This window comes from Lonchura striata, chromosome 3 (assembly GCF_046129695.1).
Source record: "Lonchura striata isolate bLonStr1 chromosome 3, bLonStr1.mat, whole genome shotgun sequence".
Classification (NCBI taxonomy): Eukaryota; Metazoa; Chordata; class Aves; order Passeriformes; family Estrildidae; genus Lonchura; species Lonchura striata.
The window spans coordinates 3146286-3170903 of NC_134605.1; the positions used below are offsets into that span (position 1 = coordinate 3146286).

Genomic DNA, 24618 nt, shown 5'->3' on the forward strand with positions numbered 1-24618 from the left:
AGGAACATCCTGAACATCCTCCTGCCAATGCAGTTCAGCTCCTGCACTGCTGCTCCCTCTGCAGAGCTGGCCTTGGAGCCAATGGGTTTGAACCATGAAAATAATGCCATGTAAAATTAAAGAAGCTCCTCCCAGCCTGTGGCGTGAATCTTGCATGTGACAGTTTCACAGTTAGCATAAAGCACTTTATTAATAATCTGCTGCTATCAACTCTTTATCTTCTCCATAGCCAGTATATGCAGGATACAAATTTCTTTAGCAGTGTAAAATCAGAGAAGTAGGAAGTCATCACACTGAGAGCAGCATTTTACCTCTGTGTACCTTCAGATAAGCAATGATGATAGGACCTGCCAGTTTATAACAGCTCTTTATTTTACTGATATTATAAAACATCATCACAGGGCTCACCTGTTTTGCATCATGAGCTTAATTTTTCCTTTTATTATAAATACTAACAAATTAACTTTCTTTTCCATCAGCAATACCATAAAAACTCAATCTAACTGGACATATTTTTCGGTGATTCCCTGAAGCAAAAATCCCCAAGAATTTGAAGTAGATCTCTATATTGTATATAAATGTAGTTTTATATATATAATTGTATCAAAATTCACCATTTCTGTATATCACTCATTATTATGATTCTTCAATTACTAAATTATGTCAGCATTATGAAAATATGGACATTCATCTAGTTATTTTGTTGCTTTATAAGATATTTAATAATTGAACAGACAACTGCAAAATTACATGAATGCAATGGAAAGTCATGTACATGTTCATTTAAGAATTCCAGATGGCCTTTTCTTATTCCAAAACCTTTCCAAATTTTAGAAGCCCAGTTAAAACTTTCAGTAATCTCTTTATTTGATCACATACACACAAAAAGTTATGATGTATGTGTATTATACCTGACATACCATATGTAATTCTAGACGTATTTATATGCAAATATACGTAACGTACTCTGAATATATATATTGTATGTTATATATATATATATATATATATATAAAACACACAGAGAGTGATACCACGGGTGTGTATGAATTTAGTCATACAAGTGTGTGCATAAATATATATATATGTAGTAAATTTTTCTGATGGGACTGCTGCACACAATGAGAAACCTGTGAGTAGTGTGAGGCTGCTTGGCCTGGCTTTAGAGTGTAATTTACACAGACTTTGAGTAGGTTGAGCTGTTCATTTTTCATGTGGAAAAGGAAAGAACGGGGCTCTTATGGAAAAATAAAAGATGGATAGTCTCTTGAGTTAACATTATTCTCATACATTCTTAAGTGAAACACATCCACCATAGAAACTTTGGGTTACGTTTTTAATTTGTTAGATAAATATTTACTTACTGAATGTGTTTCTACTGCTATGCACCGGATCAACAAGGACAACTCTTATTAAAACATCTTAGATTCATACTCTGCATACTAAAAATACATAATAAAATGCTGAAACTAGTCACTGCTAAAATGCAGATCCTGGATCCTGCAAAGATCTGAAATACCTGCTTAAAATTACCATTTAAGTAGGTCCACTGATGGGCTTTAGTGCAAGTGCCTAAATATTTGCAGAATATTTCTCAAAGGTTAAATTTGGGATCTCACACCTGAGAACATGTAGGGGTTGCTTCCATCAGCAATTCCCACCAGGGAGAATGTTATGTTTTGCAGCAATAGCCAGAGCATACTCTTGAGGGTGAGAGAAGTGGACTTTAACTCATGTCCAAAAAGTCAAGGTGGGACTGACTTTAAACAGAAAAAACAATGACTGCCAACAAATCTTCCCAAATATACTACATTTTATTTCTCAAGAAGGCCAACATTGCATTACACTTTAATAACTTCAGCATATTTTTCTCCTTAAATATATTTGTATAACATAATACCAGCAAATATATAGCTTTAAAAAAATTAAATTAAAAATTGCTTTGGGACTGAAACTGTGTGCTTCAAATTTTCCCCACAGCAGCTTACTGGCAGCTGGGTTGCAAACCCCAGAAAACAGGTGTCTGTGGTTCGTGGTGCTGACACAGCCTCATTTTACAGTGCTGGAGAACATCTCAGTAGAGAGACCAGCAGATGCACACAAGCTGCCAGAAATCCTACAGCTCATCCCTATGTGCTTGTTCTGCTGTGAGATGGTAAATTGATTTAAATTGCCAAAATTACAAAACAAAAAAACAACAACACAGGAAAAGAATCCCCAAAACAACCAAACTAAAAAAAAAAAAAAATCCAGCAAAACTGGGACTTGTGCTTCTAGAAGGCCCTGACCTGGTTTTTAAATCACTTCTCCCTGCCACCCAGCTTTGGCATCATTTTGCCTTCCTTATTGCATATCTGTTGATCCATCCTGTATCTGAAGTGTGTATGTAGTGTAACTGTAGTATGCAATAAAACTCTCAAAAGAATTGGATTTCTGCAAATCAGATTGGTGAGTTTTCCTTATCTCTGGATTATTTCTTTTTGTGGGGTCTAGAGGTACTTTGGTTGAACCCAGTGGAGGAAGTCCCACTGAAGTCAGTGATGCAGAAGGAGCATGTTCAAAGACCTCTCCAGACAACCTCTTTGTGATTCCCTCTCTTGCAGTCATTTTTTAAAATGTGCTCAATTATCACCAACTTCCAGTGTTAAAATTCACTCTTTTTTTAATACAAACATTTACCACAGAAATATGAAGGGAAAAGCCATTAACTTCTTTGCAGGTTATTACCTATTTGTATGACACAAAAGAAAAAAATCATCATTTACAGTCACAAACTGTACATAGTATTTGGTGGGAGTATATTTTGTGGTTTAGAGATAAAAAATGGACTGCTTCAGTGGCAATTAAAATAATTATTGACGAGATATAAGACTTTAAAATCAAGATAGGGTGATAATTTGTCTACAGAGACAATCATTGTAATACGTCTAACACAGAGGTTTGGATAGTAGAACGGTGAGTAGAGGGGTGTGGGGAAGGAAAGACACCATCATGCAACACAGCACTACTTCTTGCTCAGTATACTCTTCAGGCTTCTCTCCACTGCTTCATCTAACTCTTCTTCCAGCTCTTCCTTCTTGGACATGGCCAGTTTGGACTGATAATCTTTTACGATTTGGTCTATGTACGGTGCACTCTGAGTCCCATGCAGCATCAGCGTCCACTCCTTCAGCACACCCCGCTGGGGCTGGCTGCCGACAAAGCCGATCTCCAGAGCCCAGGTGCCTCGGGGGTCTTCTCCCCACGTGTGAGTCGTCATGAAAGGCCATTTGTCAAAACCCACCTTGGAGTCATCATCCCTGGGCCGCCGGCTCAGCAGGATGGACTTGGTTCCCATCGGCGAGGTCATGTTGATGTTGAGGTCTCCTCGGCGCGTGGAATTCACGGTTATCACGGCCTGCACGTGTTCCAGGTACCGCACAAAGTTCTCCTTCCCCTCACACGCGTCCGTTGTCAGCCTCAGCAGCAGTTTGCCACTTGCTGGTATCTTTCTGCGGGTCAAAAGATAGTGAAGGCAAGTCAAGCAGTACGATACGGCTTGTGCTGAAACTACTGGCTTTTTGTGCCTCACAGAAAAACAATGTGTGATCTTCCTTATTAATACATGAAGAAGTAAGGAAATAATAATAGTTGCAAACTTAGCCAGAAAGCAAATATTCCCCGTTTAGAAAATTATACCAAAACCTTAATTTGAAAATAATGATTATGACATTATTGTTATTATTATTTCATAATAATCATTATGAAATGTACACCTACACAAAGAGAGAACTAGCACACATACTGCTCTTTAAGGACTAACATTAATGGTTGTCTTTACTTATCACTCCTATATTGGGTAATTGCATAACAATGTGCATACTTAGTAAAAGAACCATGAGTAGTCAGTCATGCCAGTTTCCTTAATGACAGCAGCAAATGGTTCTCTGGTGTTGGAGGAACCAATTGCACAGAATTTCAGTGCAGTCACGTTAAAGCCTATGTCCTTGTTCTGCTTTGGAAACCAGCACAAGTGTGGGATGCTGGAGTCTGCTCATTTGAAAAATAGTTTTCCATGAAGATTTCCGTCCTTGAACAGCTCCTGTACACGAGTACATACACCAAGGAAAGAAGCTGCACATGTTTACTGAGTTACCAAAGTGTTCATTTGAAAAATAGTTTTCCATGAAGATTTCCACCCTTGAACAGCTCCTGTACACGAGTACATACACCAAGGAAAGAAACTGCACGTATTTACTGAGTTACCAAAGTGCTGTCTGGCATGGGAGCTGAGGCTGTAAAGTGCCTTATAACCTGTTGGGGTCAGGATGCAACTTCAATTATCCACTGCCTCAGAAACTGGCTGGCAGAATACATGGAAAGTGTAAAAATACTCTACATCTTCAGCATCAGTGTTCTGTGAGCAGTGTGACATTTTCCTCTGTCCAAAAGAAATAATTGAAAGACAAGAATTACAGCAATCATTACAAAAGGGACCAAGTCACAAACGACTCCAGTCACCTTGTCATTATCTTGTCTTCCAGTGGCTTCTCCCTGACCTTAGTTGTGCAAATTGAGAATCTTTTGAAGGGCATTGCCTACACTGTGGTAATGAATACCTTCTTTTCAAAAGAAATCAGTACCAGCTTTTTCCCTCTGCTAATGAAATACCATGTTCTTTAGAGATCAGTGAAAGCATTTCACTCAAGCCTAGCTTCCAGGAATTCTTTTCTTCTTGAGATGAGCTCCAGATATTACACTTGGTACATCACTAAGTGGCTCAGGCTAGTCTCTGTCCCCCTTCCACAGAGTATTGCCTTCTTGGAAGTACTTGCAGAGCAAAACATCATTTAGATTAAGATCCTCAAGGCATTTAAACACTTAGTTTAAACTGAAAAGCCTGTGTTGTTCTGAGTATTATAGAGCAGAAGCTGATATAATATTGTATAGCTGAAATATTTGAGCATTTAATATAATGCTCTTGAGATACTTATTTTACGTGCCAAGGCACAAGAAAAATGCACTAGGTGCAGACAGAGGTGAAGGATTGTAATTTCACAGTTACCACTTGCTTACAAGTTTCTCTGCATGGGAAGCCTCAATCTCAACTCAATCTAAATTCATATTTTCTCACAGCCTCTTCACACAGTGGACAAAGCTTTGTCAAACACTGCTTCATTCCCAGAGATGTGACAAGTGTTTTATCTCCTTCAGTTAATGAGGAAGAACATTGCAGTGTGAGTCTTTTCTTCCTGTCCAGACTAAAGCTCAAAGAAACAAGAGCAATGTGTTCCCACCACATCTGCTCTGTAGAAGGCTTGACAACTGCAAAAAGCTTTTCTCTCCACTTTCTCAAGTACTGCAGTGCAGAAGTTCTCTCAGCTCTCTAAAAACATGAGAAGAGGCTTCCTCTATTTCCCCCTTTCCTATTCACTAGGATCTAATAGTCTCTGCTTCACTAGAATAATTATTCTAGTCTGGGTGAATTTTCCTAAAGAAACAAAAAAAAACAGTGTTAGTGGAAAAAGCCTGACACCAAGGTGAAGAAGAGAAAGTGGCACAGCTTTGCCATGTGCCACTACCCAGCTTGTGTGTATATGTATATATATATATATATATACACACACACATATATATAGTATGTCCATGGCATAGTAGCCATATATATACAGTATATCCACTTTTGTATGTGTGGGAAATGAGCAGAGGGAGTTCCTGTTGCTAACAAATGTTTCTATTTTAAATACTGATTGCTTTCAGCACACAGTATATTATCTCTGTTAATTATTTCCTGGCCTTTTACTTAATTGACAATGCTGCTCTGAAACACACCTCCATATCAAATACTCACCTTCATAAGTCTATACCAAATACATATATGATGTATACAAATATCTATACTTAAATAAAAATATAGAGAATATAAATATAAAATGTTGCTTCATCAAACCAAACTGAAAGAATAACCCACTTATCCACAGCAGAAATGCAGAGTTTTAATTTCCAAGGAGTCTCTGGAGATGCTGGGACTTAGCTAGCTATTTTTTTACAGTGTAATTCAAAAAAGGTACATGTTGTACTTCATAATGCTTATCATCTCCTGTCAGTGACATTTTCGTTGGGGAACACAAATATTACAGCAGTGCTGTTAATATACAGGTGTGTCAGGCAATGGACAGAAGGGCATCCTTACAGCCTACAGAAAGATCCTCCTCTAGGATGATCCCCATTTCAGTAAATGGAGCTGCCCTAAGATAAATGAGATTATTGTGCATTTAATTATTAATAAATTAGAGATATCCTAAAACTAGCTTTGGTACTCTCATTTTTTACCTGTGAGTATGCATAGGACAGATAAATTAAAACTCAGAGCTCAGCTGTAGAACTTTGAATCATGCAAATTCAATTTGCAAGGTTGGGGGAAAACTCATTCTTTCCCTGACTAAGCTATGTGCCAGGGTGGCATCCTGGTTTGTTTTATTTTTCCAACAGAATAATGTTGCCTTCAAAAATGGCACTGGAAAGTCAAATTTCAAACGGTATAGATATAATTTAGGCCACTATTAAGTTAGTATTTCAATTACTTAAATTAAACTAAAGCTGTTGTAGTCAATTAGTATTCATTCATTCATTTGTTGACTCATTCACTTTAGCACATAAAGGTAAATCAGAAAACAACCTGACTACTTACCCTGAAATTAGAGAATCAAAGAGCTTAAAGCAAGCACAATTAAATGCTGCAGTGTTCAGTGCTGGTACCTGTAGGTGATTGTTTCAGTCTTCTGGAGATAAAATTGTCTGCTGAGGAATCTCACAATGAGATATGACCTGGCTGATAGATATTTCATGTGGCAGCAGAGTATGTAATTTACAGTGCTGGTCTCACAGATTTTCATTTGGGGCTAGGTTCTTTTTTTCACAGAAACTTCAGCACAAACATAGCTGTGAGTGCCCAGGAGAAATGGTTGTTGCTATTAACACTACAGGCACTAGCATATAGGATGGGCTATAGAATGTACTGCTCCAGCAAGCCAGGAACTGAGAGATCATGTAGTTTCATCAAGCATTGTTTATAAAAAATGTTTTATCAACTTATTACTGGTATTTTTATGGTTTCTTAGGAAACAAAAAAAAACTCATTAAGTTTCTTTGTCAACATAATTGCATGCTTGCAGTCTCCCAGATGCCTGGAAGAAGCCAACCACATCCACTCAACTATTCACTTACTCGGGTTCCTGTATTGACCCTCCAACACAATGGAACCTCTCAGGAACAGTCTTCCAGTCTTTTGCCATCTTAACCATGGCTCCTGCATCCAGGACACCATAGCCAAACAAATGGTTGAACTCCAGCCCGACGCCGTTCCTGCGCCACCTGTGAACCTCGTCGTGCAGCTGGTTCCTCTTGGAGGTGAGCACTGTCAGATGCTGCATGTCCCTCCAGGTCAGGTGCAAGCTGTGGAAGAGCACCGTGAGAAACAGACATTACAGAATTTCCAAGCACACGTTAAAGAAAAACTGTGCTTGAGTAAGGCTTTGGGTAAATTTTCTTCTATGAATAACACCAAAATTCTACTGATCTCAGTGGAAACAAGAACAGCTTTGAAGCCTATTGTACTTTTCCAAATATGTTCTCTAAAATTGCAAAATCACTTCTGATCAAAAGTAACTTATTTTAACTAGACATTATAGTACCAACATGCATCTTTAAACTAATAACATGAGGAAGATATTACACCAGATCCAGAGAGAAATGCAAAAAAGTCAAAGTTTATAAAAAAATTTCACCTAGCTTTCCTCTTAGATCTTGCCCCCTTTTTCTTGCCTGCTCCTCCTGCTTTTCCCATGGACCTTCCAAGATCTACCCTCAGAAGCCCTACTCTAATAAAGCTGATGAGCTCTAATGATCCAGGAGTTAGTAATGTTAGGATTCTGTGCCTATGGATACATGGGCTGTGGGTGGCTGCAGCTTTGCAGTAGAAGGTATGGCAGAGGCTTTTCACCCATGTTTTATTAGCATGGATGCATGCAGTCAAGTAACATTTGCCTAGCTGCAATGGTTATTTTTCATCATCTTCTCTTGTCTTCCTAGATGTACAGTAATTATGATAACAGGAAGGGCACTTATTATTCTGAAAACTTTAGAACTGACATTCTAATTCTACATAACTAAAGCTATTCCAGTAGTTTTATGATGAACTCTTTCAACATCACAATATGTCTGATTCAAACCATCAGCCAAAAAGGATCTGCTTTTCAGCTTTCTGTGCCCCAAGTAATAAGCATGTGTGCGTGCTGAATGTACACCAGAAAAGCCAATTACTGTCATTCCCCCAAGGTGACACAAGGCAGCTGAAAAGAAGAGATCATTCTTATTGAGATATTTTAAGAGCTTGCTACATATTTTAAAGCTGTACTTTCTATTTCATAGGTTGGTCTGGTTTGAGAGATATATCCATTCTATGCTGTGTATGAGCTGACAGACATAATGCAGACACGAACAGGCTTCATGGGAGATTGTCAGTGATCCTGGCAAGGCTCATCCAGGATAGTTCTGCACAATAAAATTCAATACAGCTAGAAGGATATGGGAGACACTGACAGCTCCTTCTCTCTCCTGCTGCCTTCCCAGCAAAGCCTAGAAATTCTAGTGCAAGCCAGGGGTATTAAGTCTAATTCCTATTCATGATAATGGGAGACTAACTCCAGTCTTTATGTGTGGCTGAAATGAAGAGGAATGATAATTATTACTGATATCTAGGTTCCAGTTCAGTTTAAACATTCAGTGGTCAGAAAATTCATTAAAAATTTACATTTTTATGGCCATATTAATATTTTATATAGTGGCTGTCCCACTGAATGAATTTGATAGAAGAAGGAATGATCATCCAAAACTAAACATTTGTCATGTGTTTTACATGTATAAAACCTGAAAAATGAGGCTTGGACCAAGTCACGTTCTGAGCACGACAGTCATCGCTCTGCTAATGTAAACTTGGCCTCCTCTTACAAAGCTTCATTATTTTGCACTGTTGAAGGAAACTGTGCACATAGTACTCACTTCATGCCCTGGTTACAGCAACTGCAGCTCTGTAACTAAGCAAATGTTGCCTCAGTTCATGAAAAAGATAACATAAAGTAAAAAGGTGGTAAAAGTTATTGAAAGGAAAACTTTTCCTAATCAATAGAGAAGAAGATAATGATTCCAAGGTATAAAAAAGGTTCCCAGTGCCAGGAATATCATGGAGATGGTAAACAGACAATGGATATGTATTCCTTCATGTAGCAGAGCAATTACACAGCTCAGAAACAAGCTACCAGCAATGGGTTAAGAAAACAAAGAAAACATTCCACACCACCACTGCAAAAAAAAAAAAATTGAGGAACTGATTGTTACTGGATGACCTATGTGCCAAATACAGATAATTTGTAAAAGCATTAGACAACTTCAAGGAAGATCAATCTGCTGGTTGCTATTAAACAGAAGAGACCTACTGAATTTTTTTGTCAATCATGGATTGACAAAGCTCTTGTTGAAAGATCACTCTTTATCCCCATTTCTTGTCCTCTTCCTAAGCTTCTGTCATTTCAGCCAGTATCCTGGCACAACAGGAATTCCTGTCTCATATTACAGGGTCATTCTTATGCTTTTGTAGGCTGGGCGTTTCACAGAGGACATGTGGAGAAATTAAATTATCTCTTCCTCCAAACAGTGCTAGAGAAGTCTAACACTTCTAGAGGATGGGGAGGACACAGAGAGAGCCAGACAGCCAAAATCCATCTTCCATGCAACTTTGGCAAGGCTGTTGCTCCATCTGCAAGTCACCATGCACGTCACCACTGCACCAGGCGGCTTTTGAGCTGGTTATTGCAGCCTGGTGCCACAGCCAGCCAACTGGAATGATGAAACCATGAAACACAGCACAGCCCTCTCCTCTCCAGAGCTCAGGAGGAATTTCTCAGCAGCATACTTAGCCTCCAGGGCCAGGGCGAACACTCCGGCTGCTTCAGGGGCGGCTGCAGACGTGCCCGAATGACGCAGGGTGCAGTTGCCATACAGATCTGTTGTAGCCTGCAATGATATTAGATGTAATTAATGAAACCAGAGATCCCATTTTTGTTGCAGCTACAGACTCAGAAAAATACAGAAAGTGGTGTTTGTGCCCTTGTTCTTTAATTGTGTTCATGCCCACGATATGTTCTCTTTTTTTTGGAAGAGTGTATAAATTTAAAACCACCGTGAGACACATTTGGAGCACACATGAAAGACCAAGTCATCAGGTAGTAAACCAGTGGTCATTTTCACTTAGAACCCATCTATTTCTTACAAACACAGTTTAACCAAAGGCCTTAAATTCCTTTCTGATTATCAAAAATATTTGAAACTAGAATTGTTAACACTATTGAGCTTTTTAATATTTGTCCAACTCTGAGACCAGCAGCAACAACAGGCTGCTGTCTTCTGTGCAGATTAGTCACCAGCAGAGACCAGACGAAAACCTCAGAAATGCATTTTGTGGCAATAATTACAAAGATGCCACAGATCATTTTGGCTGGTAACGTCCCAGAGCTGACTGAAGACAGAAACCAGTGCTCTGTCTGCTACTGCATGTGGGCATTTAGGATTGCACAGTGTGTCTTGAGGGTTTGAGACAGGGCCATGGAAAATGTACAACAGCTTTTTGCAAATACTAACCTTGAGTCAGCACACCTGAATTTTCCACGCTGTGAACTGAACTAAGTCCTGTCTAGTCTGAAGGTGCTGAAGAGCTGAAGAGCAGTGATCACCACAGTGGAAGAGAATCCCAAATACAATTGAACAGAATCTGCCTGTTTTCCAGTATAGGTATGGCCCTGCAGCAACAGCAGGCTCTGGTAATCTGAACTCCCATATGTCCTCTGTGGGTGACTAAATGTCATTCTGCTCTGTGCTGCTTGTACAGCAGAAGTCTGCCAGTACAAGTAAATATGATCTCAGATGTTAACTTAGATTCTTACAGAGACCTTTTGACACAATGTCCTCCAGAAAGAAGGCAACTGAACTCTGTAATCTGGTTTCTGACAAAGGAAAGCACCAACTTTCCTTTGAAGCTCTAGAAGATCATTGCTGTTCTCAGTAAAAATCCCACATCTTTTCAGCTGACAGGTTTGGCACCATTACATACTGCAAATGAGAAAATATTCATCTCAAATCTGCTGCTTTAAAGTACACAGAGTTGCAATAGGTCATGCAGATAGACAAACATCATGCACAAAGACAGCAACAGCAGCACAGGAGTATCAGGACTCACCACTCCAGCCTCTGGATTTCTCTTCCTGCCATTACTAAAGGTGGAGGCTAAGGTTGAAGAGCAGCTTTCATCATACAGAGCTGTCCGGCCGTCGTTTATGGCAGAATTGATGGAGATGGTCCACATGCTTGATGCATAACCATCACAGTTACAGTCATCATAGCTGCCTCCATCTCCAGAGGCCCACACGTAGATGCTGCCTTTTCCACCCCGGCCCTGTGACAGGGGAAAATCCCTCTGGAGTTAAACAGCAAATAGGAGATAGCAGCAACTTGAAACTTCTGAAGTTTCGTGCTCAGGCTTGAACAGGCCCAAGCCAAAGCTGACTTAGATGAATCCTGAAAATCATGTAATAGATGCTAAGTTAGCCATTTACCAAAAGAACCTTCAATACAGACTGACCAAGCTGCTTTAGGAACTTTCACATAATCTTGTGTAACTATCTGTAAGATATGCTAATAAATGTATAATTTTAAGAAACCTTCCCAAGTGACATCACCAGATGTTTATTTGCAGGAAACCCCTATCCCCACCATGGCCTGGGCTCTGGTCGCTGTTGGCTGGGAAGAGTACTAAAAAAGCTGGAACACCCCATTTGTAGCAATTTTGGAGACCTGAATTAGAAGTGAACACATTTCTAGGATCTCCCAGTTCCATGGAAAGTTCCCCAAATTGTCCCTGCAACAGACCCAGCGACTGCAGGCTCTGGATGATGGTAAAGTATTTAGGCAATTGGTGATGTATCTTTCTCAACCACTGTTCTCTCTCTCTCATACAGTACTGATTAGGTGCATTATCTTGCTTGTTTTGTTTGTTGCTGAAGACAAGTGCATAGTGAGCTTATTGTTTTATTAAATGTATTGTTTTGCCTCTGTGTTGCCTTAGTATTTGTAGTAAAATAAGACCATTCTTTATTGGTGTCCATGTCCTTTAAATTGCCCCCATCACTTGGCAAAACAACTGTACATCTAATTGTAAAGTTGAGCATCTATAAAGGAGAAATATGGTAGAAACTAAACATATATGAAGTTTCAGCTGTGATACACAGACCTATGCAGGTTATTAAATCCAGGTAAATGGCAGCCAAAGCCAGTTCTGCAACCTTGTGTACACAAACCACTTCCATTTATCACCTGGTTTGCTTCACACCCTGAAGACTCTTGTGGCTAAGGATTCATCAGCATATTTTATGGATTCATCAGCATTCATGTCATGGTCTAAAAGAATTCTTTTAAAAGGGATAAAGATCATCATCTCACAGGCTGGGTTTGTAAGATCCAGTTAGGTTCAGACAGTGGCTCAAAAGCTCTACCAGCACCTTTTTCTCTCAATACATTTCTTTTCCCAAAAGTATGATTGGCTCAGAGCTGTTTTTCTGACAAAGCAGCTTCTACTTCTAAGGAGAAAATAAAGTTATGAGGCCATGCAAATAATCTACAGAAAAATGGCCCAGCAATTATGCTGAGATGGACAGGAGTGACTGAAGCTGAAGGGCCACTAGAAAGGCTTGCCATTAATTGAACAAAAGAAATCCATTCCCTCTCCCCAACTTCCAGATAGGCAGGTAGTGGGAAGGGATCAACTCAGCTCCTTCTAATTGCATAATCAGAAAGAGGTAGGAGCTGCCTGAAAGAGAGTCAGATGTGAGAACTTCAACTCTCAAAGGTCAGTGCTGTGGAACTCAAAGTTCAGATCTCCAACTGATTCCAGCACAGCCACCATTCCTCTCTGTGTTTAGTTCAAGTAATCCAACATTTACTTCCAAGAGCACCAGAAGTCTGCAAGGCTGGAATTTAACACACTGTTTAGATGCACTGAGCAAAAGACTAAAATATTTCTTCTGGTTTTCCCATTGCCCAGCACGAAATGGAAGTACATGAATATACAAACTTAGTAACCTGCAGTGGCATTTTAATAAGGAACCTTTGCAGTCAGGATTTTAAATCAAATCTGAGTTCCCAGCAGTAGCTTCTATTTTTCATTGCACCCCACTGAAGAGAGCAACCTCATTATTTCAAGCATCTTAGTGAGTTGCATTATAATCCACTGAATTGCACAGCAGGATTGCTGACACTGGTATATGTAACATCTCAGGACATAGATTTTCATAATAAAGATAATGACTATGAAAAAGCTTACTGAAATCCATCTAAGAACTTCCACAACAGCCTGGTATCACCTGTGTTTTAAGGGAGGGGAATACTATTGCAAAAATATACACTTTTAAGAAGAAAATGCTAGCAATTTATTTTAAAAATAAAATCAGTAGAACAAGACCAGTTGTGCCTTTTTTCTCTTTGACTTTTTCCATATCCCACCTTTTGCTTCTGACTGCCATTAGTTTACAGAGCCCAAACCTGGTCTTTGAACTGCTCTCAGAGGCTACATCACAATCTTGCCACCACCGTGCCCACCTACACCACCACACCACTTTGCAACCCTCTACCTGCTTTGGACAGCCTCAGCCCCAAAAAAGTAGGTGGCTGTCCAACACAGAAAGCAGATGGCTGCTGGTGGCAGGAATAGGATGCTTGTTATATATGGACCCATTCTTAAAACAATCTCCTTTCTTGTCATTTGAAAGGGAGAGGAAACACTTCAATTTCACATGAGAAATTCTCTAAAGTGCTAATAGGAAGTTAACCTTTGCAGTGGCCAGCACAAAGAAAAAACTTAGCTGTGCTCAGCAGGACTGTTCCATGCTGCCAAGTATTTTACCCATGGATGGAATTTGTAGCAGAATGGCACAAAATGTATGTAGCAGATTGTTGGTGTGAAGCAAAGGGAATTCACAGAGGAACTGAAACTCTGGGATGGATTTTATGCATGCAATTACTGTAACTTCAGAATGGCCTCAGGATATCACTTTCACAGGAGTCCCATCCCTAAGTGGGTCTTAGTGTTAAAACCTACAACTCACCTCTTAATACTCTAATTTCAATTGCTTTTCCTTCCTAGCCAGGACTGGAAAGAGGAGCAAAAAGTGCTGGAATAAACTGACAGCAGCCCAACTGCATTATTTGCAGTGATGCTTAGGACTTGTTGCTCCCATGTCCCACAGTCAGACCCACAGTGGCACTGCCTGCACAGGGAAACTGTTTGGTGGCTGTTCTCAGGCATTGTCCTTTTCAGGTAGAAATATATGGCTTCAGGAGAAGGGAATTTTCAATTCTCTGGATAGTAGCAGTAATAGAACTGATCTAGTCCTGATCTAGTGGGTGGCATCCCTGCTCATGGCATGGCAGGGGGTCAAGAATTAGATGGCCTTTAAGGTCCTTTCCTATTCAAAGCACTCCATGATTCTATGATAAGCCAGGAAAAAAAAATCCAGTTGCATTAACTAAAAAGCATATTCAAAGTGAACTGAACGCTCCTATTTGCATCTCAACCTTATGTGAACCTAAAAAACATTACTAGTGTGACTCAGGCTGCTGTACACGGGGACCAAAAATGAGACTGAAGAAGGCAGCAGTGTCATATTCTGTAACCACCAGAGGGAGCTTGGAGGAAGAGTCAAGAACACAACACCAGCAAGGCTGTAAGATACATTTTAAAGAATATCTTTCCTCCAGAATCCTGTAGACACCTGCTCATTTCCTCCAAAAGTGATGCATGGCCTTGCACTCACCTTTCTGAGCCATCTGAAGACGTATCTCACTCAGAGTTGAAAATGGATCATTTAATACCAGCCCAAGAGAGGCCCAGCTCTCAATTCAGGTAGATCCAGAATTAAATTTTAGGCAAGGCTATATGTTTAGTAATTGACAGGTGATTCCTGTGAAGCTCTCTTTAAGAAAAGAGAAGGTTTTCTATTTCCAGTGTCCTTAGTGGAATACTGCACTATGAGGAAAAAATCCCTGAGAAATATTCCTATCCCTTTCTCTCATCTTCCACAAGTGCATAATCCCAGAGAAACATCTTTTGTAAACTACCTTGCAAAAGTGAGCTGACAGAAGACTTCAGCCTTTCTCACTTTATGTAACTTCTGGCATTAAATGATGTTTTCCCCCCTTTGTTGTTTTCTTCATTCATTATGCCTGCTGGGCTAGTACCTGAGCCAGTGTTTCCTGAAGCTTTGATTGATTGTTGCATAGCCACCTACTGCAGAGGTGGCTGTGCAGTACAAGCCAGCTGGAGGCAGTGAGTCCTTGGCATCCCTGAACTGCTGCCCATTTTTTGTAGTGCCAGGGTTTTCTGGAGCCTCCCTGCACGTTCCTGCATCCCTGACATCCCTCACTCCCTTGGCTCCTCCAGCTGGAAGGAACTGGACTCACAAAATGGCAAATAAGAAATGTTTATTGGACACTACAGTAAAAACAGGATGCATCACAAAATATAAGTGGAATTAGGTTTTGACCTAAGTTGCCTTTTCCTGTTTAAGATGACAGCTGATACAATTCTGGATGCAAGATACTAGAGCACAGAAAGTCTCTAATTAAGAAACGTGCTGTCACAGGATTTCCATCTACCACCTCCACCTCCCTCTCCAAGCCTTCTAGCCCCCAAAGTGGGTAAGCACAGCTCATACAAGAGATATGTAAATCCCACAGCATTGTTTTGTCCAGCATACAATGAATGCAAGGCCCCCTCATTAGGCAAGTATTGTACACACACAACTTTCAGCCCAATCTTTAAAAACTAGCAGTTTTTAAAAGTCCTTTCTAGTTACATCCCAAATAAGTATTTTCTAGCAGCTGAAAGTTGCATTAGGTAAGAGTGTTCGCCTGTGTCAGGTCAGTGCTGGTAATTGCCAAATACTTGTGGATCTTTGTAGGAAACTCTTTTCAATCTCTATTCCCAAATGCTTGCTAATTCAGCTGTGAGCTCATTTATCCTTGCAGTGCAGCCTCTCAGTGACCCAGTCATGCTGCTGACCACTGTGCCTGAACTAAAGCCATGAGGTACCACAGTGAAGCCAGATTACATTTAAAAAAATGAGTGGGATTGTGTCTTAGTAACAAAAAGCAGCTTGAGTACCTTTCCCAATAACTTCTGGTTACATGGGTTATGCTGACACCCAGCTCATGCACACTCCATCCATTTTGTGCCCAGCCTTAGCCCATAAAGGAGTTGCCAGTGTGATGGCAGATTGTGCTGTCCTTAACTGTGCTATTCTGTGCTGCCTCTGTCTGTGCTATTTGCCTTCCAAGAGAACAGCACACCAAAATGAAGCTATGATTGAGGCAAAGAGTGAGTTTAACACGTGCCAAGAATGGGTAATGGAAAAGGAAAGGAAGGAAAATAGAATCAGAGAATAGTTTGTGTTGGAAGGGACTTTTTAAGGCCATCTAATCCAACTCCACTCTGCAATGAGCAGGAACATCTTCAGCTAGAAGAATATATATGAGAAATAGAAGACATGTTGGCCTTAGTCCACCTAGTTATAGCTGGGTGGCTTCAAGAAATAAAAATAGATATGTAAACATGAAGTTTCACAGTTTCTGCAGTTTTTAGCACACTGTCATTATCAAGTGACTAGTTACCCCCACATCTCAGTAGCTCTGGAAGGAGAAATTCTAAAGGACGTGACAGTGGAATGGAGATTGTGGGAAGGATGAAACACTTGGCAATGTCCTCTTTGAGCTGGGCTCCCAAGTGTGGCAGCAGCAAGGCAAACATTACCTGTGTTTGTCAACTCAATTAAATGCATAGTCTGCATAAGAATTCTATATCACCCCTACTTACTGATTTTTACTTTAGGATATTAATCTTGCTCCATGCAAGAGCTCTTATATTGCCTTCTAGGACATTTGGAGTATTGCTTTTAGTTTAAGAACACATTTTTATTCTCAGCATGTTTCTTCCTGCCCACCAATATTTCAGCTTCATCATTAATTTGTGAACCATAACTCTGGTGAGAATCAGCTCTAGGCTGATAAAAAGAATTCCTACTTTTTTTTTTTTTGTTTCTTAGTTACAAAAGCTACTTTTTAATAAGACAGGAGGGTTACACTGAATAATAATAATAAACTAGATTTACATTTTTACAGTTAATAGAGAATGTGATGCATATATTATAGACCTAAACTAGGTAAAAGGGGATTTATTATATCAAAGGCTTGTTAGTCTTCCTTTACATGCAGCCAACTCTATAGTGGGTTTTTCACAGCACCATGGAGAATACCTAACATACACTTGTGGCTTGAAATATCTCTAGAAAATCTGGCTCAAAAAAACCCCAACCAGATCAGAATAAACTATATCCGAAAAAACTGTTCCGTTACAAAATTAATGAGCAAAAGAAGGATAGATAAAGCTGTGATCACAACACAAAGAGAGTTACTTTGGGCAGAACTGTCCCATCTTCTGTGCACATACTGCCAGGAGACAGCTGGAATGCTGCCACTACAAGATTAAGTTTAATTGCTCCTGGACAACAATACTGTTTTTAAGGGAGAATCCAGTATAGTTCCTCCTAATTCTGCAACAGCCAACAGAACTGGTTTACTAATGCAGGCTCTCCCCTTAATTTTATGTCTCCTGAAAAGACAGACCCATGTCTCCTGATGAGAGCAATCCTTGCCAGAGCACAGCTCACTGTCACTGTGCTCTCTCTTTCCTGAGCCTTCAACTCGAGTGAGCTCAGGGCCCCTTCTGATCTTAATACTGCAAATTATTTCTTGAAGAGAATCATTCCTGAAGGCAAGGTATTAAAAAGGTAATATGCCCAACGCTCTGAGTATGGGACTCCAAATAAGCAACAAAACAGAAAAGAAAAATCCCTACTCTGATATTTAACATTCAAAGAGAAAGTTAATTCCAGTGTAACCACACAAATTAAAGCAGAGAGCAATATGACAGCAAGTTAATTCAAAGGTATTTTATATACCAAATTACAAAAAAAAATCCCATTATTATGATTTAAAATCTGCTTCTCTTGAAGGATAAAATAAGTCTAGTTCAGTTTTCATTCTTCCACCTTTTTTGCTACTTTTATACAAGTTCTCCATTGGATGAGGACAACACAGAAACTACAAGGAAATTTCCGGTGTTCAAAGTTTATATGTGCTACAACCAACATTAGTGGAAGAGAGATCAGGCAGCTATAACACATCAAGGTGCTGCTAGAACTGTCACACACCTAAGAAAGATTCTCCTCAAGACCAAAGTGTTTAAGGGGATCTTTATATAAATGAAAATCACAAGATTGAACAGGATCACAGCCAGTGCAAGGTGACTTCAGAGGGACTCTGAACTCATCAGACCTTTGTACAGTTTATACTATGAAACTGAGCAGACTCAGAAGGAATTTTTGACAAGTCTTCCAGTGTTATTGCAGTACATTGCCAATTTTATGGGTGGAAGCATGAAGGTGACTATAATTCCTCTGTTACAGGCAAAACATCTGAGGCTCAGCATTTGAAGCTTTAGATGCTTCACAGTTTGTCACAGCAGTAGATTTAATTATCATGTCACAAAACATGGTAAACTGAACGTGCTGCTTATAGTGAGCTGGTGATGAAGAATGGGAGAATCTGGCACAAGTAAAAGGAAGAAATAATTTGGATGGAAAAGTGAGTGATTGTGGAGCTCCCATAGAAAACTGTCCCAGATGTTCTGGGTAATTTCAGATCTTGTCAATACAGAAACCCATCAATAATCAGCCAAGGGGAGGAGGCTCATTCCCTACAGCACCAGGGGGCAGCCATGGTTGTCTTGGCTGCATGGCACTAAAGAGGTGGAGACAAAGCCATGCAAGCTTGGTTTGTTTGGGCTAATTTATTTTATTTTTGAGTTGTGGCTCACACACATTTCCCCCATCTTATAATGTACAGGTTGAACAGATTACAGATGATACTGAGTCTTTTACAAAGACCACAGACTGCTCCTAGAAGGAGCTGGGAATGTGTGAATAAACAAGAAGGCTCTTGGATGATATTAGTCCAGGGATATCTGAACTTTTGCTGTTCAGTCACAGCTATAACAATGCCCATACATGAGTGACCCGAGAGAAATTCTAAATCCAAAACAATTATTAAATTGGTAACACACCAAAACAGAAAATGCAGTGTCAGTAGCTCAGCTGGCATGTTTCAACCAGGGAATATTTCAGGTTCTTTCATTTCAACTGTGATGTCCTATGAAAAGCATCTGTAGAGCTTTTCTAGCTGACTAGAGATAAACACAGTATGATGAGACTATACTATAAAATCAATCCAAATTATTGCAGAGCGAACATCAAAGGAACCTTGAAATATGGGGAAAGTTTGATAATTTGTGCAAATGCATTGTTCCCAAGTCACTGGCGTAGGAATGTGCTCCCTGTTGATGGAATAAACAAGTTACCCTTTGTCCCCTTAAAAAGTAAAAAAGCCCAGAAGTTTCTCTCCTCAATTTGGTTAAAAGACACCCCATAGGACCTTGGGGACTTCACCTCAAATTTAAGGATAGCTAATTGGACAGAAGCCAAAAAGTTCCACCTAAGCAATTCCCTAGAAAAGAAGAAAAACAAAAGAAGTAATGGCTTTTGTAAAGTGTTTTAGAGCAAGAACCTCTTGCTCTGACTCGGCTTTCTCTGTAAAGAGCCTTTTTATTTTGCCTTTTATAAAAACTTTTTGTTTCCAACACTGTCACAGGAGCCATCCTGCTTCTTTTATGCCACCTGAGGTAGCTGAGCTATCAAGGGTATGATGCTTATCTCTGAGAACCTGAAGAGAAAAAGTTATTATAACTATGCTAAAATACATCATATATAAAAGGAGGGTACTAAAACTACATACTAGTTTCTCTGACTCTAGCTCTCTCACAACTCGTGACCCTCTCTCCAGAGTCCAGCCCCAGGTGGGTTGGATTGGCCATCAGGCTCAAACAATCCTCACCAGAATCCAACCAAGGACTCACCCCAGGTAAACAATTCTCCAAACACATTCCACATAGGAAAAACAAGGAATAGAAATTGTTTTCTCTTTCATTTCTCTGTGCACCTCTGTGAAAAACCCTGAGAGGGAGAGAAATGTGCTTGCCACAGCCTGGTTTCAGCACAAGCACGTACACACCATTCTGCCCCAGAACCCAGATTATTAAAACTGTTACCTTATTCACACCATCTGCCATTGCTTGCAGTGTTAACTCTCTAGGTCCATCCACAGTCTTCCCATTATCAGTGGGTCCCCAGCTGGCACTATAAATATCTATGACTTGAGGCATGTGGCTGATGGAGGAAGCCTCAATAATGTCTGTCATAAACGGCTGGTCCAGCATGCGAATACCTGTGGTTTTAATCAACAAAAGCATGAAATATGCATTACCCAGCACCAAATGTAATCTCAGCACCTGCAGAAGGCCCCCACTTACAGGTATTTTAAGTCACTGGCAGTTTTACCCATTCAGTAATTCAGCACTTGATATTTCCATGTCACCGGGGTGTGCTTACCCAGCAGGATGCCAGTATTGAACACCCAGCCACCAAGGCAGCATGGCCCAGAAAGACAAAGAACTTTATTGTTAGCTTTCTAATTACACTGTATTTTCCATCTACTCTTTGAGAGCACTTTAAAAATAACAGAATTCAGCAGTCTCAGAAATTCAGTGCTTAAACAATATCAGTGGCATTTAAAATAAGATTTTGTAAGCTAGCGAAAATGAGTAAGGCCCCCTCCCTCATCTAACTTACATTCAGTTTTGTGTTCACATGGCATTAGTTTTTCAAGTAATTTTTCTATTTATTTTGGTGCATCTCCAGAATTTAATCAGAGGAGGGAAACATGCTACCCAGCAATTTCCTGGAAAAATATCATTCTGTCAATATGCAGATATAATAGCAAAATACAGCCAGCAAGTGGAGGAAAAAAGCAAACTAAAAACCCACTTTCTTTAACCCGTACTGCAGTAGAAGTTAAAGAGTTTAAATGATACAATCTTAGGACATGTAAACTTCATAAAAGCTCAAAGTGTTGACTCTAAGCAGGCCAGAGTGCAGCAGACAGCAGTGCAAGCCCTTACATCCATTGTGCCTCACACACAGGACAATTTCACTGTCAGCCAACCTGTCCCTTGGCCTCTGGATGAGACCTGAGTAACCAGGGATTCATTCCAAGCTTAATTTGTATCCCTGAGTTGAAGTTCAGCTTTTCCCAATGGTTTAGGACACAGACTGGGCAGAAATCAGTGCCAAACAGTATGAATGGCAATAAGGATGATGATTTAGAAGCCAGTGGCTTTCCTATATTCAATAGAAAACCAATGTGTCAAATATAAGGCTGGAAAAAAGGTGGTATAAATTTCAAATAAAAATCAGACCAAAGCTGGATGTTCTTGATGGGCTAACTCAAGCTAGAAATGATGAAGTTAAACTCAGTGGGTGAGAAATTGCTTCCCATACTTATTGAATGCAGATCTGCAATCAACTCCCTGTTCATTCTGCAAACATGGACCCCTCAGCTTTCATGGACTTCCAATGCCATGACCACACAGTGCACATTGTCCTCAGGCAGGGAAGGCTGAGAAGATTCCCCAAAATCTTGAGGGGATTTTACTACAAAGTAGATAAACAGGTTATTTGTAGGCTATTGGTCACCAGGAATATTGTCACACCTCTTGATTTTTAAGCAACCAGCTGGAAGTTGTAGAGTTATAGGTGCCATACATGGTCCAGACAAAATCCCATGCCTCAATTCAGATTCCTTGAAGAGTAACTCAAAAGAATGCAAATTTTATGGAATGTCCCATCCCTGAAGATGTTACCCTTGCTGAAAAAAGGAGACATTTATTAGACCTGCCCAGCCAGTTACTAACTCTCACTGATATTTCTTGGGTAAGAGCTTGGCAAACATTCCTTGGTGCCCTTCTCTGGTGCAGATTCAGCTTTCAGTCATGTAGGGGACAGGTGAAATGTGTCCTTCCTCACATTCTCCTGACACTAGAGTGGACCAGGGGCTGGCCAAGCAGAGCAGAGGTGTCCATGAGCACACACTGTGGACCATCTGCAAGGAGCAATGGGTACATCCATGCTGATGTTCTGGTGTGGAACAGGGAAAGTAAAGTGAAATTCATAAGCATCTATGTCTGCCTGCCGTGCCTCAGTTCTCATCATGGAACTATCTTTCTTAAGAGTGGGAAAACTGGATTTCTTCTGATTTAACTAAACTGACACATGGTGTGGAGAGCCTAACTCACTCCCAGCACTGTATTCAGTATATATGTGCAGAGAAGAACTTGTTAGAAGTAAAAATACCCAACACACCCAAGGTGTGGATGCTGGGTGCTAGGTACCACCTGCTTCATTCTCTGCATCTGCTCCTATAAGGAAACCTACAATGACAGAGATCTACAGCACTGCAGGTCCTGCCCTGTGAGAGCCTAAGGAGTCAGAGCAGCATCAGATTTGCCTTTTCAAATGGTTTTTAAGTGCAGGAGGAATTTAAACTTTGCCTCCTGCAAAACGAGATTTGCCACAAACAATTCTGTAGCTATGCAGGGAAGAAGCACTGAAAATCAGCATATAAACAGGAGCTGGCATATGCAGGAGCAGAGCTGCTCTTAAAGAGCCTTTATTTATAAGGCCCTTGATTGAAAAGGCAAAGCCATGGGGAAATTCCCCTCTCCATCTGTGGGAACTCAGAATGTCTCTCAGACATTTTTAGAGGTTCCAGGCCTTGGTCAGAAGCATTTTAGACCCTGGCAGGTAGCTGAAAAACAGCTGTGATTTTGAGTTTGAGCCATGGAATTAATTACCAACTTTGGAGGTGGAACAAGCAGTCACAAAGGGTTAGATAGTATAGTAAAAGTAGTTACAAAACAGAGGGGAAATTTTTTTAGTATTGTACAGGGGGGTTTTAGCACATGTACAGGGGGGTTTTTACTTTGTACATGGGGGTCAGAAGTTCTAAGATGGAGGAAAGTGGGCTGATCCTGTTCTTCCTCCTTCTTCTTCCTTGCCTCCATGTTCTTGGTGATGCTGGCACTCACAGATTGGTTTAGAGTAGAAAAGCACTTGGTAATATAGGTAGTAGGTATTGGGGGAAAACTATAAACATGTAATATGTAATGTACCTTATAAAAGACAGCAGCAGCCCTGGGCGGGAGAGAAGAGGACAACAGACAGAGAGGATGTCAGGGTGTGTGTGTGTCTCTGCCTGGGCCGCTGACCAAGCAGCCACAGCCTGAGAAGAAAATATTTTAAATAACTAGCAATAAACTGCCTTGAGACTGAACAGCAAGAGCCTGAACAGTTTTTCTTTGGAAGCACGGGTTGGAGGAGGAATTTCACCACCTTATGAGAGCCCAGAGCAAGGCTGGGGTTCTCACATCCATCTACTGTGAAAAGTAATAAATACATGGCCCAACACCAAGCTGCAGCTCTGAACTGGGCAACACCCCTGTGTCTGTGCAGGAGGAGCTCTGCCTGAAGCACAGGGAGCTCCTTACACCCTGGGTTGCTACCATACCTGCCACTTTGGAGTTGTAGGCAACCCCCACGCCGCAGATGTTGTTGTTGGCAGCAGCAGACACCTCCCCAGCACACCTGGTCCCGTGGCTGTGAAAAGGAAGGCAGAGAGACCAGGTGAAGCCCAGCTAATGCATGTGCTGAGTTGAGCTGGGTCACTGTGAGCTTGTTTTGCCCCAGTCAGCTCCCAGGGCTGCAGAGGAAAACCATTCCATGGAAAACTGTGGAGTGCTGAATAGTGGCATGAGTTCATTCCTTGCTGAAGCAGGCAATATCCAGTTTCTCCTCTGCAGGACGAGTGATGCTTGCTCTGAGGTTAACGTGTATCCCTACACTGCATTTAACTGAAAAGTTGTTTAATTCTTTTATGTTTTAGCTTGTGAGACAGGTTCTACCTCATTATCAACTCTTAGCAGAAACAGCCCCTGACAGAACAGTGTAAATATATATAAATATATATATATTATATATATATATATAAATATAAAATAACTGTATGTTATTGATCTTAATATAAGATCAATATTAATTCCTTTATTTTTGTGTCTTGACAGCGTGACACCCATTACTTTGAATCTCACAGAACAAAGTCTGGTTGCCTTTTTGCTGTCTGAACAAGTACAAAGAGCATATCCCTCCCTGCCAACAGAAGAAATGCCACAGGAAGAATTGGCTGCAATACCAAGCTGGAGTAGCAGAAAGGAGCCACAATGGTCACTGCACTCAACAGCAGAGTTGCACATGGCTGGCCACCCCAAAGCTGTGACACCTAAGGCACATGCATCCCTCTCATCCAGTGCCTAATCCCCAAAGAGCTGACAAGGTGACCCAGCTCACAGAGCTTTTGCTTTCTGCTCAAGTGGGAAAAGGCTCTGCTCTGACCCAGGGGTCCAGGTTTGGGCTGACACGTGGTATTTCAATAACTCCTGGTGCCTGTGAAGTGCTTTGCAGCCCTTAACAGAGA

At 40.6% G+C, this 24618-nt stretch overlaps 1 protein-coding gene across 1 annotated transcript in view; it reads right to left on the reverse strand.

Moving 5' to 3' along the window:
- Nucleotides 1-348: 348 nt before the first annotated feature.
- The window catches only part of PCSK2 (proprotein convertase subtilisin/kexin type 2), a 100571-nt gene continuing 76301 nt past the window's right edge, over nt 349-24618 (reverse strand). The window contains exons 7-12 of the mRNA XM_031504219.2: nt 23656-23744; nt 20303-20478; nt 11270-11485; nt 9950-10050; nt 7207-7434; nt 349-3491 (exon numbers count right to left, since the gene is read on the reverse strand). Coding sequence (XP_031360079.1) covers nt 3005-3491; nt 7207-7434; nt 9950-10050; nt 11270-11485; nt 20303-20478; nt 23656-23744 — 1297 coding nt within the window. The 3' untranslated portion in view covers nt 349-3004. The remainder of the gene's footprint in view (nt 3492-7206; nt 7435-9949; nt 10051-11269; nt 11486-20302; nt 20479-23655; nt 23745-24618) is intronic.